We start from the raw sequence: 20,867 nt of genomic DNA, 5'->3' as shown, positions 1-20,867 counted from the left end.
ATACGCGCGCATTGTAACGTGATATGACACATAGAAGACCACAACCAATCACACCAACCATACTGAGATAAGCGAGAGCCAAGACCTCGCTCTCATACAGTATTTGCGCATGTGCACAGGTTCGCTTCACGCTGTTACAGCATTGTAGCCACGGGACCAAAAATGCGGAGAAGTAGAGCTTCGCACTTCAACTCTCTTAGTTGTTGCAGAAATTGACCCATTATGCTGTTAACTTTCTGCATCTAAATCGTATCACTGAGTTTACCTTCAAGGTTTGTTATTGCCTTGCTTTCATGTGACTGAACTCCTCAAAAAAGCACTCAAATATGAAGCATTAATCCGTAATAAAAGAAGAAGTGTTCTTTGGAAGCTAATGGTCTTTCCAGACAGAATATATATCAAAGATTCAAACAAGAGAGGGAGTATTTGAACCACAAACCTGTATTAGGAACACAGACAGGTTTTCTTGCTCTTCGTGAATGTTCGACAATCAAATAGTTTCAGGAAAGCCGTACAGGAATACGAGGTGACCTTCTCATATAACAAGTGGACCTGAATTTTCGTGTTCTCTAAATTGCTGACATTTTCTATGGGGTGGAGGACAGAATGGAGAGTGCAGTAATCCTCCTTGTGGCTGCTGTGCAGGGCAGAAAATTGCCAATGCAAATCCAAGTTGGGACTAATGTAACCCGGGAAAGACTTTAGCAGTGATACAGTTGCACTTCTTGGTCTGCAGACTCTGAACACTTATCAAGAGTAAAACATTCTAGCCATTTTCTCCCATCCATCAGAAAATGGTTGGTAGCAAGATAGAGGTTGAGCCTCTGATGTTGAAAAAGCTTAAGAGCAGAACAACAAAATCCCAACACCATATCACATTGACAACTAAGACATTTTCTCCCTGCTGATTCTGCTGCATGTCCACATAAGAAGTTGTCTCGTGCTAACAAAGTTATTAGAATTTGAATACATTATGAAGTCTCATTGAAAGATAACATGATTCAGCAATAAACAACAAACCAGGGCTTTCTGAGGCTTCTTCCTTGAATAGGTATTTTCCCCCAACAGCCACTTAAAACCACAGTGGTACTTTCTATGCTCAGTAGTGTTGATACAGTGCCATGTAAAAACACACACTAAACTTTACATAACTGACATCTCGCTGAGAGCTAAGAATACTAATACCAAAACACTATAGGTGTATTTTCACACCTTGCCTTGCATGTTATTAAAACAGATATTCCTCTCATCTGTCTATTCAATAACTCATTGAAATTCTGTGTGAACTTCGCTGCTTACGCCATTCATGCTTACAGGGAAAACAAGTGACGTTTTGTTGTGTCGGCGATAAGCAGCTTATTAGTTTTTTTTTAAATGTATTTTTATTAAGGCTGACAAGGCCATCTCCATGGGATACATTTCATTAGAATAGTCAGGGAGTGGATTCTACTTGTCTCCAGGCATTAACAATGGGAGTCTCTCGCTTCAACAGGGAGCACTCACACAAAGTGAACGTGAATCAAATCAATAGGTTGCCTGTGTTCCAAAAGGCACCCTATTCCCTAAATAGTGCACTTGTTTTGACTTGAGCCCTATGGGGCCTGGTTAAAGGTAATAAATAGGGAATGGGGTGCCATTTGGGATGCAACCGTTGTGTCCAGGAGAGACGGGCAGGAGCAGTTGAACTGGCATATTAAAGGGGCAGCTCTCCATTGATGTACAATTCTCGGTTAGCCCACTGCTTGTTACTATTTATACTGTAGATCTGACTGATACACATCCAAAAGCAGTGCATTACATACATTAATGTACTATACAGTCTGCAAAAGTTATTTATCCTTCGAGGAAAGGAATTGGACATAACATACACTGCTCAAAAAAATAAAGGGAACACTTAAACAACACAATGTAACTCCAAGGCAATCACACTTCTGTGAAATCAAACTGTTTACTTAGGAAGCAACACTGATTGACAATAAATTTCACATGCTGTTGTGCAAATGGAATAGACAACAGGTGGAAATTATAGACAATTAGCAAGACACCCCCAATAAAGGAGTGGTTCTGCAGGTGGTGACCACAGACCACTTCTCATGCTTCCTGGCTGATATTTTGGTCAGTTTTGTATGCTGGCGGTGCTTTCACTCTAGTGGTAGCATGAGACGGAGTCTACAACCCACACAAGTGGCTCAGGTAGTGCAGCTCATCCAGGATGGCACATCAATGCGAGCTGTGGCCCTGGGTTCCTCCTAATGCAAGACAATGCTAGACCTCATGTAGCTGGAGTGTGCCAGCAGTTCCTGCAAGAGGAAGGCATTGATGCTATGGACTGGCCCGCCCGTTCCCCAGACCTGAATCCAATTGAGCACATCTGGGACATCATGTCTCGCTCCAGTCCAGGTCTGGGAGGAGATCCCTAAGGAGACCATCCGCCACCTCATCAGGAGCATGCCCAGGTGTTGTAGGGAGGTCATATAGGCACGTGGAGGCCACACACACTACTGAGCCTCATTTTGACTTGTTTTAAGGACATTACATCAAAGTTGGATCAGCCTGTAGTGTGGTTTTCCACTTTAATTTTGAGTGTGACTCCCAATCCAGACCTCCATGGGTTGATAAATTTGATTTCCATTGATAATTTTTGTGTGATTTTGTTGTCAGCACATTCAACTATGTAAAGAAAAAAGTATTTAATAAGAATATTTCATTCATTCAGATCTAGGATGTGTTATTTTTGTGTTCCCTTTATTTTTTTGAGCAGTGTATAACAATAATACATGTCATTTAGCAGACACTTTTATCTAAAGGGCTCCCGAGTGGCGGAGAGGTCTAAGGCACTGCATCTCAGTGCAAGAGGCGTCACTACAGTCCCTGATTTTGAATCCAGGCTGTATCACATCCAGCAGTGATTGGGAGTCCCATAGGGCCCAGCGTTGTCCGGGTTTGGCCGTCATTGTAAATAAGAATTTTTCTTAACTGACTTGCCTAGTTAAATAAAATTTTGAAAAATTAAATGAAAGACGTCTGTTATACATACCTGTGACTAAGAACCTGCAGGCACCCGCCCCGGCCTCATTGGTCACTTCACAGGTGTACTCCCCGTAGCCCTCCCTATTGAGTGCCCTGACGTGGTAGTCCGTCTCGTCGCGCTGGTCGAACTGGCCCATGGTCAGCAGCCTGGTACCCAGCTTCCACTCGTACTTGAGCACTTTGGACGGGTGCGCCCGCAGCACCCGGCAGTTGAGGGTGAAGGCGCGACCCAGACCCTGGCGGATCTCTGTGAACACCGGTTCCACCACCGGAGGATCTATGGAGAGGAAGACCAAAGGCCCTATTAGTCAGGCAGGCAGGGAGGCAAAGGCTGAATCCCAAATAAATCCCTAGCCCCTGGCCTACATCACAACAGTCAGCCACAGGGCAGCAATGGCCCGGTCCTAAAATAACCCCTATCCCCTATGCACTTGTGGAGATCTGAGAAGATGCAGGTGCAGTGGTGGAAAAAGTACCCAATTGTCATACCTTAATAGAAAAATGACTCAAGTAAAAGTCTAAAAGTATCAAAAATAAATGGAATTGCTAAAATATACTTAAGTATCAAAAGTATAAATCAAATTCCTTTGCAAACCAGACGGCAACATTTTTCAACACTCAGACATCATTTAAAATTCACACGTGTGTTTAGTGAGTCCACCAGATCAGAGGCAGTAGAGATGAATAGGGTTGTGTGTGAATTGGACCATTTTCCTGTCCTGCTAAGCATTCAAAATGTAACAAGTACTTTTGGGTGTCAGGGAAAATGTATGGCTTAAAAAGTAGATTATTTTATTTTGGGAATGTAGTGAAGTTAAAGGAAAAGTTGTCAAATATAAAGTACAGATACCCGAAAAACTACTTAAGTAGTACTTTAAAGTATTTGTACTTAAGTACTTTACACCACTGGGTAGGTGCAAGCAATATGGTAATTACTTCCCATATTGTTTACACCTATAAACCTCTCAGATCTACAGGAGTGCCTAGAGAGTAGGAGGAGCTAGGCGTTGATTTGGAATACAGAAAAACTGTCCTTCTCACACAGGCAGCATCTGAGCCCGTCTCCTTATGTCAACCCAAACATAATCCATTCATCTGCATCCAGAATTTCTCCATCTGCAGGACTTTAAAGTCCCATCAGCTTTTATTTATTTATCCAGCCTTTAGATTATCTTGCGCTATAATTACCACTAACCCAATAGCAATGAGATGCCAGTAGCCATGGCTTTATCAATTAGCCACTCCAACTTAGGTGGAAAGTGATCTAAACACAGTGCTAAATCTGCAATGTTCCTGTCGCTCTTGTGTATACGTCTAGCAGACACAGCTACACAGTGGAAGTCGGAGTATGTGGGCAAAACGGGCTACTTAGCACTAACATGAGAACTCAGAAGTCACACGTCTAGGATAATATAGCTTCTAGTGAAAAGCTTAAATTGGAATTGTTGTTGTATATATGCGAGGCAATTTAGTAGGAGATATTTTAAGGGCCTCTGAAATATTTTTCCCATTTTGTGTCTAATTTTGAGAACTCTCAGAGGAACTGTCCTCTCTTAACTCGACTGAATGAAAGAGCTTGCTGCTTGAATACACAGAATGGCTGAGAGAGTCCGCAGGGACCGCCTTCCGCTCGGAGACAAACGAGCGTGATTCACAGAATTTTTGAGTGACACCTTACTAGATAATACTCCAGAAACACTTAAAGGAACAGTTCTGCTAAATAGTTACCAAATAGCTACACGGACTATCTGCATTGACCCTTTTTGCACTAACTCACATATGCTGCTCCTACTGTTTATTATCTGTCACTTTAATCCTAGTTATATGTACATATCTACCTCAATTACTTCGTACCCATGCATATCGACTTGTACCCCGTTTATATAGCCAAGTTATTTTTACCCGTTATGTATCTATTATTACTTTGTTACGTGTTTTACTGTCTATTATTTTCTTTTCTCTCTGCATTGTTGAGAAGGCCCCGTCAGTAAGCATTTCACTGTTAGTCTACAGCTGTTTATGAAGTATGTGACGAATAACATATGATTTGATTCTCCAGAGTTGCAAATATACTTGATCTTAAAACCTGTTAAATCTACCCCCACCTTTTTTGAAAATTCTGTTAAAAATCGCGCAACTTTTCAGCGTCCTGCTACTCATGCCAGGAATATAGTATATGCATATGATTAGTATGTGTGGATAGAAAACACTCTGAAGTTTATAAAACTGGTTAAATCACGGCTGTGACTATAACAGAGCGTGTGTTTCATTGAAAAACGCAAGAAAAACTGCTCTCTGAAAGCAAAAAATAATTTCCATAAGTCACTTCCACCAGTTGTTAAAGGAGAACAGAATTTAATGGAAATTTGCCTGCACTTCATACAAATTCCGCACGATGGCGCCATTGTACTAATTTTCAATCGAATTAATTGTTGGAAAATCCATCTGTCTGACCCCAAGTTTTCCAGTCTTCACCCGGATGCAGTTCAAGGAGAGATCAGATTGCATTGTTTTTGAAGTGAGGACCTATTGAAGAGACATCGCCCTGTAATCGTTTTGATAGATTATAAACGTTTACTAATACCTAAAGTTGGATTACAAAAGGATTTCGAAGTGTTTTGTGAAAGTTTATCGTCGACTTTTTTAATTTTAAAAAATTACGCAGCGTTTAAAAACGATGAATTTTTCTGAATGACACTACTTCAATACAAAGCTATTTTGGGTATATATGGACCGATTTAAACGAAAAAAAGACCCAATAGTGATGTTTATGGGGCATATAGGAGTGCCAAGAAAGAAGCTCGTCTAAGGTAATGAATGTTTTATATTTTATTTCTGCGTTTTGGGTAGCGCCGTCTATCGCAAAATCTGTTGTTTACGTGTCGAGCTGGCATTTTGGGGGGTGCATGCTATCAGATAATAGCTTCTGATGCTTTCGCCGAAAAGCATTTTAAAAATCTGACTTGCTGGCTAGGTTCACAACGAGTGTAGCTTTAATTTAATACCCTGCTTGTGAATTTTGATCAAGGTTTGAGTTTTAACGAGTACATTTAGCATTTAGCGTAGCGCATTTGCATTTCCAGGTGCCTACTTGGGACATGTGCGTCTCAAGTAGATTCAAGAAGTTAATGATACCTAGAATGTAGTTTATAGAGGCAGAAGGTCAGTGTCGGAAGTGGTTTGTTTACTACACCCTATCAATAGCATAGTTGAGTGCAAAACATCGAAAGTGGTAGGAACCCTGTTAGCATGCTACAGCCCAGCAAGCAAGCATCTAACGGACAGCTATCTGTAATGAGGCTGGAGGCAAGCCCTCCTCAGGCCACCGTCGGAAGAGCTAATATTACTATGCCTAAATGAACTAACTTCAAACGTTTCTGTCGCATACAATATGCTTGGAATTTTGAAGCAGCAATCCCTTTTGATTGTAAAGTAGAGAAATACTCTCAATTCAAATATCCTCAAAAACTCAGAATACAACAGGCTCTAGAGGATAACATGACCTTTCAAGTCATACAAGGAAATTAACTTTAGAAAAACAAAAAACTTGTTTGCCTCCTAAAATCCATCCGTATTACTCATTAATGGTGTAAGGTTTGTACCTGTTATTTACCACAGGGATTAAAACATAAGAGGTAGAACAAAAAGTAGGCCTAAACAAAAGTAAAGAAGGGAAGAGAGAACCTTAAAGGCACAATATGTCATTTCAACAGCCTGATCCTGGCACTGTTTGGTAAACTGAGGGACGGGGCTGTGCTATGGATGCAACCGAGCTATAGATGACAGTATGGAGTGATTTTAGTGCCTGGCAGTCCATGAAACATTCATAGAACATGTTCCATTGTTCAACTGAACATTATTATGCTAATGCAGTGTTGTTACCAGGGTAGTTTCATTGTTACTACACAGACAGGCCTATAAGAGCAACTTCATGTAAAGTGTTATGCAAGTTCTTAAAATGTTCCTGTGATGTCTCTGCAAGACTTCATCCCCTTGTTAATAGAACCATTTTGCGAACCCAAAAAGCACTGTTAATAACACTTTAAAGTCTTTAACTCTTTCTATGCACTACTACTCGTGAATGGGGTTTTCGAAAATATTCATGATGACAATATATTTAAATGGGGGAAATGGCAGCAAAAAAAGTTGCAGTGTGAATAGTTCCATCCGTGCCACATTTCATGGTCGGCTCAACTGGGGATTTCTCAGTCTACTCGCATTGCATGACTGGGTGATGATAGCACTTTCAGAATTTCAGTGTTGTCGTTTAGTTTTTCTCTCTCCAAACGTATTCTCTCTTTTTCGTAAATTAATACTGGTGGGGATAAATTAGCGCTTCACTAATTAAGCTGGGAGCCAGCTTTGAATGCCATACTTAACGAACAGCCCAGGATTAAACAAGTGTTTCTATGACAGAGCGTTGGTCATAGAAACCTTTTAGAGAGTAATGTTCACCCTCCATGTCGATCACCCTGCAGCTAGTTCCCCAATGCCCAAATTTATCAAACCATAGTCAGGGGGCTTGACTAGGAATTTGCCATTCATCCTATAGTATGTGCTGCTTTCTCTCCCCTTCTTGGCTTCCAACTGATGCCCATAGCTAATTTCAAGAATTTATTAAAGAGGCTATGATTTCATGGTTGAGCAGCTTACATCAATATACTTCAGAACATATTTAATTTCTTATAACCAGGGTAAAGCAAGAAAAAAATAGCAGGCCATAGATGAAATGCTTAAACTAACAATAATTGGGGCTTTTCAGAGGGAGATGGATCTTCGCTGGTTGAGAGTTTTTATTTTTTGTACGTTTAATCCTTTTGCACTCATGTCGAGGGGAGAAATATGCAGAAAGGGTTGTGAAATGTCAGAGTATGACTGCAATTATCCCTTCATTATGCTTTAAATAGCAACATTAATAATCATCAGTGTCTTATCAGAATTTTGAGACAATTCATTATGGATTTTGGGTTAACTACTGTAGCACAGTGCCTGCCTAAGAGAACGTAATCAATTTGTAAAGCCTATGATTTTATTAAGGATAGACCCGTCATTATATAATTCCCACAATATGACTGACAACCTTATCTTAACATGCACTCCAAACCAACTTTTTTTTACCTACAAGTAATGTGATACTATATCAATGCTTTAATATGGGCCACACTACAAAGTACTGGGCTTTGGCTAGGCGGACTAACTCAGTCACTGAGACTAGGAAACTCGCGTTTGAACCCCAGTCTGACACAATTGCAAAATCGGTGCTAACAGCAATTTTTTTGTCCTGTCTGTGACACGGCTGTGATAATGGTACCAGACACAGAATGACTGTACTGTTTCAAAGAACAATGCTCCAGTGCAAAGGACACGCTTCCAAAAGCCTCGCTATCTCCCTTTTCCCTGTTACCGCTCCTGCCTGCACCACCTCAAAGAGGGTGAATCAGTGACAAGTATGGGCATTGACCTTTCCAGTCTGCAGAGAGTCCCCCTTCGGCCAGCATGTCTGATTAGGTTGAGATCCTTTGACAAAGCCAACCAGGCCCTCCGTGACCCCAGCTCGCTTGGGAGCCCACCTGTTGATCCAGCTGAATCACTGTGCTTCGTAATTGTATATTGGACGCATTGCCGGAACACGCCTGGCCAATAAACTCAATTAACCCTTGGAATGATAACGTCTGTAGACTGCAGGGAACTGACTTACAGGCTGGCTGCTGCAACGCCCACACTGTTAAGGTGAGACAGGAGTTAATTGGGTTCAAGTATATTACCTGAGAGCATTCAATTACTTGGGTGTGGGGCTGTGGTCTCTACATTGGCTGCTGCTACCCATTCCTAGTTGTAGTATGAAGTCATAAGAATCAGTCTTGCGGCTATTTATCAATATATACTTTTTAATGTTTCTGCCTTTTTGAAGGTTTCTGCCTCTCCGGTGTTTCAATGTTTCTGGTTAATTAAAGCCTGAAATATTTTACGGAGCAGATGGACATACACTGTACTGTAGCATTGAAAATAATTGAGCTGTGAAGTCTCCAGACCAAAGCTGCACAGGACACCAATAGTTTCAGTGCGGAAGGCTTTCGAAGTGGGCTGCAGGTCCTCTGGAGCTTCGGAGAAGTTCTAGTGGAGTCAACCGAGGTCCTGTTCCTAGTTTCCGAGGTTAACCAAAGCCTTTATCTTATGATGTCGTCAACAACAGCCATCACAATGGCTCCTATGCATGTTAAAATGCAATTAAAAATAAAGTGGCTATCATACATATACTGGCCCTGACACGTAGAACAGAGCGGGGCCAAATACAAGGGGCTGCAACTAACAGATGGCCTCCAGGCCTTAATGGCGTCACTTTGTGTAAAGGGTGATGCCAGGCAGAGGAGAGAAAGAGAGGGAGAATGAAAGAGGAGAAAAAGAGAGAGGGAGACAGAAAGAGAGAGGAAAAATATTTTAATTTCATTACCAATAAAACAGAATAATGCTGATCTTTAGGCTTAAAGCCTGGGGAAATCAAGAGCAATCTCTATATGTCACTGGTGAGCAGCATTCTCCAACCTCTCTCTCTATTTCCTTCCTCTCTCATCCTCCTCCTCCCTCTATTTCATTCTCTCCCTCTCTTTCCTCTCGTGTCTCTCTCGATCTCCTCCCACCTCTCCATCCACCGCCTCCGCAAACTCTGCTGCAAGAGCCTGCTCAGCTGTCACAGATATAAGTACACATTATCCAGTGGCATACATTGGTACCCAGACCTACCACAAGTAATGAGTCCTGTGCTAGGGATTATACTCCTAGCTACCCTTCTCTCTTCCCTGCCCTAGTTCCCTTTCCTGCAATCACAATTTCTGCAGGAAGAGGAGGAGGAGTAGGTGGATGAGTAATCAAATCAAATCAAATAGTAGGAACCATTTGTGAAATGGTGGAAGCATGACAAACACATACATTGCCTTAGGAAAATATTCAGAACTCTTCCTTTTTCCACATTTTGTTATGGTACAGCCTTATTCTAAAATGAATTAAATTAAAACATTTCCTCCTCAATCTACACACAATACCCCATGACAAAGCGAAAATAGGTTTTTAGAAATTTGTGAAAATGTTTAACAAATAAAACAGAAATACCTTATTTACATAATTATTCAGACCCTTTGCTATGAGACTCGAAATGGAGCACAGGTGCATCCTGTTTCCATTGATCATCCTTGAGATGTTTCTACAACTTGATTGGAGTCCAAGTGTGGTACACTCAATATATTATTTTTATGATTTTGAAAGGCACACGCCTGTCTATATAAGGTCCCACGGTTGACAGTACATGTCAGAGCAAAAGCTAAGTCATGAGGGACGAATGAATTGTCCATAGAGCTCCGAGACAGGATTGTGTCGAGGCACAGGTCTGGGGAAGGGTACAATTTGTTTGTATGCAGCATTGAAGAACAAAGTGGCCTCCATCATTCTTAAATTGGAAGAAGTTTGGAACCACCAAGACTCTTCCTAGAGCTGGCCGCCCGGCCTAACTAAGCAATCGGGGGAGAAGGGCCCTGGTCAGGGAGGTGACCAAGAACCCGATGGTCACTGACAGAGCTCCAGACTTCCTCTGTGGAGATGGGAGAGCCTTCCAGAAGGACAATCATCTCTGCAGCACTCCACCAATCAGGCCTTTGTGGAATACTGGCCAAACAAAATTCTCTGGTCTGTTGAAACCAAGATTTACTTATTTGGCCTGAATGCCAAGCTTAACGTCTGGAGGAAGCCTGGCACCATCCCTACGAAGAAGCATGGTGGTGGCAGCATCATACTGTTGGGATATTTTTCAGCGACAAGGACTCGGAGACTGGTCAGGATCGAGGGAAAGAGGAACAGAGCAGTCCTGAGAGATCCTTGATGAAAACCTGCTCCAGAGCGCTTAGGACCTCAGACTGGGGTGAAGGTTCACCTTCCAACAGGACAATGACCCTAAGCACACAGCCAAGACAACGCAGGAGTGGCTTCAGGACAGATCTCAGAATGTCCTTGAGTGGCCCAGCCAGAGCCCGGACTTGAACCCGATCGAAAATCTCTGAAGACACCTGAAAATAGCTGTGCAGCGACGCTCACCATACAACCTGACAGAGCTTGAGCGGATCTGCAGAGAAGGGATGAACTCCCCAAATACAGGTGTGCCAAGCTTGGGGGGAAAAAAACGATTTAATCCATTTTAGAATAAGGCTGTAATGTAACAAAAAGTGAAAAAAGTCAAGGGGTCTGAATACTTTCCGAATGCACCGTATACAGTGAAGTCTGTATGTATGAATCATCACTAACAGGCATCTCCTTCAGTCAGCCACACACACAGTCCACCGGGCCTCTGCTATGGAGGAGGTAACACAACACGCACAACACACAGCCTAGAAATGACTACTGAAGACTTTACCCTAAACGACTACACATACTAAGGAGAAGAGAGCTATATGACATACTAATAGTGCCGTCAGACTGACAGACCAGACATGTGACATAAACAATGTGATCCTTGCCTCCAGACCAGAGGCTTAGGGGGACACAAACAGTTGGTTTACAGACATCTGTCACGCACAGTATGCACTACATCACTACTGTAACACCACATTATGTTTTACAATTTAATACTTCATAACTTCCGCTAAATGTAATTGGTGCGCTGCACAGATATGAAATAATGAATTTAATAACAGTAATTCATTTAATAATTTAGTCGTTGAGCAGCTGTGGATTTTGGTACTGGGTCAATTTCAAACATCCCATTTATGATAACATGTTCTCTCTTATTTTCTGAGTGCCAGCACACATTTGGACAGGGGCACAACATTCAGTGGGAACATGCCCCCCCCCCCCCCCACATCCTGAAATTGCATTTTTGTCCCCCCCCCCCAATTTTATCATCGGAATGGAATGAAAAAAACGAGGCAACGGGGTGCTTTAAGACCATGCGGACGCCTCCTAGCGGCGGGTAGACTGTTTAACCAACTGGAAAAAAAATATACAGTGGGGAGAACAAGTATTTGATACACTGCCGATTTTGCAGGTTTTCCAACTTACAAAGCATGTAGAGGAGGTCTGTAATTTTTATCATAGGTGCACTTCAACTGTGAGAGACGGAATCTAAAACAAAAATCCAGAAAATCACATTGTACGATTTTTAAGTAATTCATTTGCATTTTATTGCATGCAATAAGTATTTGATCACCTACCAACCAGTAAGAATTCCGGCTCTCACAGACCTGTTAGTTTTTCTTTAAAACCTGTTAAAGAGGCTGCAAATTTTTGCAGCTTTTTGTTAAAAATCGTGCAACATTTCAACGTCCTGCTACTCATGCCAGGAATATAGTATATGCATATGATTAGTATGTGTGGATAGAAAACACTCTGAAGTTTATAAAACTGGTTAAATCATGTCTGTGACTATAACAGAACGTGTTTAGCAGGCAAAATCCCAAGGATAACTGTTCACAAAAAAAAACAAAAAAATATCCCTCCGCCAGTCTCTGTATTGTCTATGGCAAGGGAAAATAGATAGGGCCCAGTTTACAATGCCTACAGCTTCCACACGATGTCGCCAGTACTGTCAATTGATTTTAAATGTATCCTTGGTAAAATGAGGAATAGGCACTTCCTGTCGTCGAGTACACCGGAGGAAGTTATGAAAGAGAGAATGTGGACCATGATTTCAAAACGTAATGCTATTGAATACAGATCGCCCCGTGATCAATTTGATCGATTATTAACGTTTACTAATACCTAAAGTTGGATTACAAAAGTAGTTTGAAGTGTTTTGTCAAAGTTTATAGGCAACTTTTTTAATTGAAAAAAATTACGTTGCATTTTGGAACGGTGCTTTTTCATGGATCAGACGGGCTTCATAAATGGACATTTTGGGTATTCATGGACGGATTTAATCGAAAAAAAAGACCCAATAGTGATGTTTATGGGACATATAGGAGTGCCAACAAAGAAGCTCGTCAAAGGTAATGAATGTTTTATATTTTATTTCTGCGTTTTGTGTAGCGCCGGCTACGCTAATTATTTTGTTTACGTCCCCTTTGGGTATTTCGGGGGTTGCATGCTATCAGATAATAGCTTCTCATGCTTTCGCCGAAAAGCATTTTAAAAATCTGACATGTTGGCTAGATTCACAACGAGTGTAGCTTTAATTGAGTACCCTGCATGTGTGTTTTAATGAAAGTTTGAGTTGTATCGAGTACTATTAGTTGTCACTCTGAAATTTCCGCTGATGTTGATCCCTGTACAGGGACAGCAGCCGTAAAAGTTTGAAGCCCTCCTGTTCTCCACTCATTACCTGTATTAACTGCACGTGTTTGAACTCGTTACCTGTATAAAAGACACCTGTCCACACACTCAATCAAACAGACTCCAACCTCTCCACAATGGCCAAGACCAGAGAGCTGTGCAAAGACATCAGGGATAAAATTGTAGACCTGCACAAGGCTGGGATGGGCTACAGGACAATAGGCAAGCAGCTTGGTGAGAAGGCAACAACTGTTGGCGCAATTATTAGAAAATGGAAGAAGTTCAAGATGACGGTCAATCACCCTCGGTCTTGGGCTCCATGTAAGATCTCACCTCGTGGGGCATCAATGATCATGAGGAAGGTGAGGGATCAGCCCAGAACTACACGGCAGGACCTGGTCAATGACTTGAAGAGAGCTGGGACCACAGTCTCAAAGAAAACCATTAGTAACACAGTACGCCGTCATGGATTAAAATCCTGCAGCGCACGCAAGGTCCCCCTGCTCAAGCCAGCACATGTCCAGACCCATCTTAAGTTTGCCAATGGCCATCTGGATGATCCAGAGGAGGGATGGGAGAAGGCCATGTGGTCTGATGAGACAAAAATAGAGCTTTTTGGTCTAAATCTCAAGTCGCTGTGTTTGGAGGAAGAAGAATGATGAATACAACCCCAAGAAAACCATCCCAACGTGAAGCATGGAGGTGGAAACATCATTCTTTGAGGATGCTTTTCTGCAAAGGGGACAGGACGATTGCACCGTATTGAGGGGAGGATGGATGGGGACATGTATCGCGAGATCTTGACCAACAACCTCCTTCCCTCAGTAAGAGCATTGAAGATGGGTCATGGCTGGGTCTTCCAGCATGACAACTACCAGAAACACACAGCCAGGGCAACTAAGGAGTGGCTCCGTAAGAAATATATCAAGGTCCTGGAGTGGCCTAGCCAGTCTCCAGACCTGAACCCAATAGAACATCTTTGGATGGAGCTGAAAGTCCATATTGCCCAGTGACAGCCCCGAAACCTGAAGGATCTGGAGAAGGTATGTATGGAGGAGTGGGCCAAAATCACTGCTGCAGTGTGTGCAAACCTGGTCAAGAACTACAGGAAACGTATGATCTCTGTAATTGCAAACAAAGGTTTCTATACCGAATATTAAGTTCTGCTTTTCTGATGTATCAAATACTTATTGCATGCAATAAAATGCAAATGAATTACTTAAAAATCATACAATGTGATTTTCTGGATTTTTGTTTTAGATTCCGTCTCTCACAGTTGAAGTGTACCTATGATAAAAATTACATACCTCTACTTGCTTTGTAAGTAGGAAAACCTGCAAAATTGGCAGTGTATCAAATACTTGTTCTCCCCACTGTATATAATAAAACTCACAGAACCAATCAATAGTTTGGACACACCTACCCATTCAAGGGTTTTTCTTTATTTTTACTATTTTAATACTATGTAATACTATTTTAATATAGAATAATACTGAGGACATCACTATGAAATAACACATATGGAATCATGTAGTAACCAAAAAAAAGTGTAAAAACAAATTCAAATATATTTTATATCTAGAATACTTCAAAGTAGCCACTGATGACAGCTTTGCACACTCTTGTCATTCTCTCAACCAGCTTAATGAGGTAGTCAGCAGGAATGCTTTTCAATTAACAGGTGTGCCTTGTTAAAAATTAAATGTGTTTGAGCAAATCAGTTGTGTTGTGACAAGTTAGGGGTGGTATACAGAAGATAGCCCTATTTGGTAAAATACCAAGTCCATATCATGGCAAGAACAGCTCAAATAAGCAAAGACAAATTACAGTCTATCATTACATTAAGACATGAAGGTCAGTCAATCTGAAAATGTCAAGAACTTTGTCAAGTTTCTTCAAGTGCACTCGCAAAAACAATCAAACGCTATGATGAAACTGGATTTCATGGGGACCTCCACAGGAAAGGAAGACACAGAGTTACCTCTGCTGAAGAGGATAAGCTAGAGTTACCAGCCTCAGAAATTGCAGCCAAATAAATACTTCACATAGTTCAAGTAACAGACACATCTCAACATCATCTGTTCAGAGGAGACAGTGTGGTCGAATTGCTGCAAAGAAACCACTACTAAAGGACACCAATAAGAAGAAGAGACTTGCTTGGGCCAAGAAACATGAGCAATGGAAATTAGACCGGTGAAAATCTGTCCTTTGGTCTGATGAGTCCAAATTTGAGATTTTTGGTTCCAACTGCCGTGTCTTTGTGAGACGCAGAGTAGGTGAACGGATGATCTCCGCATGTGTGGTTCCCACCATGAAGCATAGAAGAGGAGGTGTGATGGTGCTCTGCTGGTGACACTGTCAGTGATTTATTTAGAATTCAAGGCACACTTAACCAGCATGGCTACCACAGCATTCTGCAGTGATATGCCATCCCATCTGATTTGCGCCTAATATCATTTGTTTTTCAACAGGACAATGACCCAACACACCTCCAGGAAGGAAAGGGATGGAGAGCTGCATCAGATGACCTGGCCCCCACAATCACCTGACCTCAACCCAATTGAAATGGTTTGGGATAAGTTACCACAGAGTGAAGGAAAAACAGCCAACAAGTTCTCATCATATGTGGGGACTCCTTCAAGACTGTTGGAAAAGCATTCCAGGTGAAGCTGGTTGAGTGAATGCCAAGAGTGTGCAAAGCTGTCATCAAAGCAAAGGGTACATTGACTTTTTTGGTTATTACATGATTCCATATGTGTTATTTCATAGTTGTGATGTCTTCACTATAATTCTACAATGTATAAAATAGTAAAAATAAATAAAAACCTTTGAATGAGTAGGTGTGTCCAAACTTTTGACTGGTACTGTGTGTGTAATATATTTACATATATGTCCCAACAACTTCTAAAGCCAAAGTTGCATCCCTGAATTTGAAAACATCATTAATCATATCAAAACATTAGAGCAACTTAAAAAAGCAAGAAACCCAGATTGGCAAACTTGTGTGTTTTCCAAATGGCACCCTATTCCCTATAGTGCACTACTTTTGACCAGGACCCATCCACTGTTGACCAAAGCCCTACGAGCTCTGGTCAAACGTAGTACACTACAATGCCTTCAGAAAGTATTCATACCCCTAGACTTAGTCCACATTTTGTTGTGTTACAGTTTTTAAAATGTATTAAATATATTTTGTCTCTCACCCATCTACACAAAATACCCCACAATGACAAAGTAAAAACATGTTTTTAAACATTTTTGCAAATTTATTGAAAATGAAATACAGAAATATGTAATTTACATACGTTTTCAAACCCCTGAATTAACACTTTGTAGAAGTACCTTTGGCAGTGATTACAGCTGTGAGTTCTTCTGGGTAAGTCTTTAAGAGCTTTTCACACTTGGATTGTGTATCATTTGCCTATTACTCTTTTCAAAATTCTTCAAGCTCTGCCAAATTGGTTGTTGATCATTGCCAGACAATCCATTTCAGGTTGTGCAGTAGATTTTCAAGTAGATTTAAGTCAAATCTGTAACTCTGTATATTTGTATTTTAGGTTATTGTCCTGCTTAAAGGTGAATTCATCTCCCAGTGTCTGGTGGAAACCAGACTGAATCAGGTTTTCCTCTCGGATTTTGCTTGTGCTTAGCGCCACTCTGTTTCTTTTTTATCCTGAAAAATTCCCTTGTGCTAAATGATTACAAGCATACCCATAACATGATGTAGCCACCATTATGCTTGAAAATATTAAGAGTGGTACTCAGTAATTGGTTGTATTGGATTTGCCCCAAACATAACACTTTGCATTCAGGAAAAGAAATTGCCACGTTTTTTGCAGTATTACTTTATTGCCTTGTTGCAAGTTTTTGAATATGTTTTATTCTGTACAGGCTTCCTTGTTTTAGCTCTGTTCTGTCAATTAGGTTAGTATTGTGGAGTAACTACAATGTTGTTGATCCATCCTCAGTTATCTCCTATCACAGCCATTAAACTCTGTAACTATTTTAAAGTCACCATTGGCCTAAAGGTGTAATTCCTGAGTGGTTTCTTTCCTCTCCGGCAACTGAGTTAGGAAGAACGCCTGTATCTTTGTAGTGACTGGGTGTATTGATACACCATCCAAAGTGTAATCAATAACCTCACCATACTCAAAGGGATAATAAATGTCAGCTTTTTTGTGGGTTGTCAATTGTAAATAACAACTTGTTCATAAATGACTTGCCTAGTTAAATAAAAAAATTAAAACATCAACCGATTGGGTGGGTGCTCTTCTTTGCGAGACATTTTAAAACCTCCCTGGGCTTTGTGGTTGAATCTGTGTTTGAAATGCACTGCTTGACTGAGGGACCTTACAGATAAAGTTATGTGTGAGGTATAGAGATGAAGTAGTCATTCAAAATTCATGTTAAACACTTATTGCACACAGAGTGAGTACATTCAACTTATTATGTGACATGTTAAGCACATTTTAACTCCTAAACTTATTTAGGCTTGCATTAACAAAGGATTTAAATACTTATTGACTCAAGACATTTCAGCTTTAATTTTAATTCATTAGTAAACATTTCAAAAAACATACAGTAATTCGACTTTGACATTATGGGGTATTGTGTGTAGGCCAGTGACACAAAATCTCAATTTTAAATTCCGTCTGTAACACAACAACATGTGGAAAAAGTCAAGGGGTGTGAATACTTTCTGAAGGCACCGTATACATTAACTCGGGTGTTATTTGGGAACCACCCCAAATCAACATGGCATCAGCACATTTAGCCTGGTGTACATGCATATGTTTGATAAGAAATAGTCATTTTCCTACAAAACACTCCTCAAGCCTAGAATATATTTATCATGTCCATGACACAAGAAAAACAGGATTCCCTCTCTGCCAAGGTTTTGTTTTTCAAATAAGTTTTTATTGAGAAGCAGAAATACACATGCAAGTAATGTACATCTTCCTTCTGTACAGAATGTACAGACCCCACGGCTAGCAGGCGAACTACTGTGGAACATCACATTCAATGTACTTTCATTATTAGAGGCTAACAATACGGCATGCTGTATTCATAGTGAATTAACCTAAGCCATCATGCTCAAGGACATGGCTGCATGGGAGTCGCATAATGAGTGGAGAGCCGTTAAAATGGCAAGCAACCACAAACAACATCAGTGAGTCACTCACTTGCACGATTGCACGCATGCATACAGAACAGCAGGAGCAGCTGTAAAGCTGTTTACATACATCTTTGAGTGTGAAACTCAAACTATGAGCTACCACTGTGGATCTGGTAGACTAGAGTGTTGCCCATAGAGATGTAAGTACAGTGCCTTGCGAAAGTATTCGGCCCCCTTGAACTTTGCGACCTTTTGCCACATTTCAGGCTTCAAACATAAAGATATAAAACTGTATTTTTTTGTGAAGAATCAACAACAAGTGGGACACAATCATGAAGTGGAACGACATTTATTGGATATTTAAAACTTTTTTAACAAATCAAAAACTGAAAAATTGGGCGTGCAAAATTATTCAGCCCCTTTAGTTTCAGTGCAGCAAACTCTCTCCAGAAGTTCAGTGAGGATCTCTGAATGATCCAATGTTGACCTAAATGACTAATGATGATAAATACAATCCACCTGTGTGTAATTCACAAAAAAATACCGTTTTATATCTTTATGTTTGAAGCCTGAAATGTGGCAAAAGGTCGCAAAGTTCAAGGGGGCCGAATACTTTCGCAAGGCACTGTATATAATGAATATGAATTGGGTGGGTTGAGATTATTAAATATAAAAGCACTAAACCTCTCTCTAAAAGCTTCACTCAATCAAAAGTGTAATTTGAACCCTAAATGGTTCTCAAGTGGATTAATAAGAAAAGCTCATCCATTGTTTAAAAATGTCCTTTTTGCCATGTCTCATTTTTATTAATTGAAAATGATCCTTTTTTCAAAGTATCTGCCTTTTTCAAACAAGCATTGCAGAGCTGGCTACAATTTCAATTTCATCCCCCTGAAAAGATAGAACAAATGTTACAACAAATATTATGGCTGAACTCAAATGTGCTGGTTGATAAAATACCTGTATTAATGGGAAAGATGTTTGAACATCTGTTCGATTAGATAGATTGAAATTGCACGTTAAACATCATAGCAGAGTTGAAAGATATGTGTTGCGTAGAAACACGAAGTGGGTGGCCAGCAGAGATAGATGGGATGAGGGAAGCTGAGGGTTGGTATGTGGAATTGGAGACAAGTGGGAATGGAGTTGCTGTGTGAGAGAGAATGATGGTCAAAAGATAAAGGGGAAAAAAAGTCAAAATAAAACATAATAAAGGTACATTTGAATGACTCTAAGTGGCAGTGTTTTACAACTAATGCCAGTCTGCCTGAGGCTGATGCCGTGCAGGTGTTTGTACACATGCATATACACACACTCTCATTCAAATAAACACATACAAGAACACACACATACATAATAGTGCCAGACATGCACACAAACATATAATGTATGCATTGCTATTATGATTTCAGTTGTCCTTGATGTCCTTTGTTTTAAACATATTATTTTGTGTATTTTTTTTGCATTTTTGTTTGCTGTCTTCTGTCTTTTCCTTTTTTCTCTTTAGTTCATTCTCTAGGTTGTTGGTGCATGGGGGGGGTTCATAGGGGTGGGGAATGGAATTAATATTATGTATTTATTTTTTCTTCCGGGTAGGGGGGGGGGTCTCGAATGGTTGAGGGACAGCTATTGGGGAACTGTGTGTGGGGGGGGGTCTTGCAGGGTTCGGGCTTCACAAGATTGTTATCATGAAAAAGGAAACTATGACATATTTTATATCACTATCATGCACACGCACCCTCACACATAAGGATGGCTCTGTTGCAGAAAGACTGATACATGTTTGATAGTGTCTTGATGCTGTATTGTTTGTCCTTCATGTTCTAATACTTTAATGTTGCCCCTTCCTTGTGTTTTTTGTAATAAATAATTATATACATATAAAAAACATCTCAAGGCAGGAACTTAGAGCTTGGTCGCAAATGGCTCTTCCAAATGGACAATGACCCCAAGCATACTTCCAAAGTTGTGGCAAAATGGCCTAAGGACAACAAATTCAAGGTATTGGAGTGGCCATCACAAAGCCCTGACCTCAATCCTATAGAACATTTGTGGGCAGAACTGAAAAAGCGTGTGCGAGCAAGGAGGCCTACAAACCTGACTTAGTTACGCCAGCTCTGTCAAGAGGAATGGGCCAAAATTCACCCAACTTATTGTGGGAAGCTTGTGGAAGGCTACCCAAAACGTTTGAGTTAAACCATTTAAAGGCAATGCTACCAAATACTAATTGAGTGTATGTAAAGTCTGACCCATTTGCAACCAAGCTTTAACTTCCTGACTGATGTCTTGAGATGTTGCATCAATATATTGAGGCGTGTAGCAGGTTAGCCACCAGGGGGAGACTTGTCGAGGATTGGTGACAGACGGCGTATACATCACGAGGCGATAGCTCCATCTGCTGGACGTGCCAGGTCTCGACAGGCTCTCCGTCAGGACTAAAATAAATAAATAAAATGCTCAAACAAATGCT

General features: G+C 40.8%; 1 protein-coding gene across 2 annotated transcripts in view; it reads right to left on the bottom strand.

Annotated features, from left to right (window-relative positions):
- Nucleotides 1-20,867, bottom strand: part of LOC110505206 (MAM domain-containing glycosylphosphatidylinositol anchor protein 2) — a 240,949-nt gene that overhangs the window by 82,089 nt on the left and 137,993 nt on the right. For both annotated transcript variants that reach the window (XM_021584281.3, XM_036962460.2), the window contains exon 9: nucleotides 3,038-3,307. In XM_021584281.3, coding sequence (XP_021439956.3) covers nucleotides 3,038-3,307 — 270 coding nt within the window. The remainder of the gene's footprint in view (nucleotides 1-3,037; nucleotides 3,308-20,867) is intronic.

Source organism: Oncorhynchus mykiss, chromosome 25 (genome assembly GCF_057628025.1).
Source record: "Oncorhynchus mykiss isolate SJ-2025 chromosome 25, ASM5762802v1, whole genome shotgun sequence".
Classification (NCBI taxonomy): domain Eukaryota; kingdom Metazoa; phylum Chordata; class Actinopteri; order Salmoniformes; family Salmonidae; genus Oncorhynchus; species Oncorhynchus mykiss.
The sequence above is the reverse complement of the archived record's forward strand: the minus strand, read 5'-3'. Positions and strand labels throughout refer to the sequence as shown.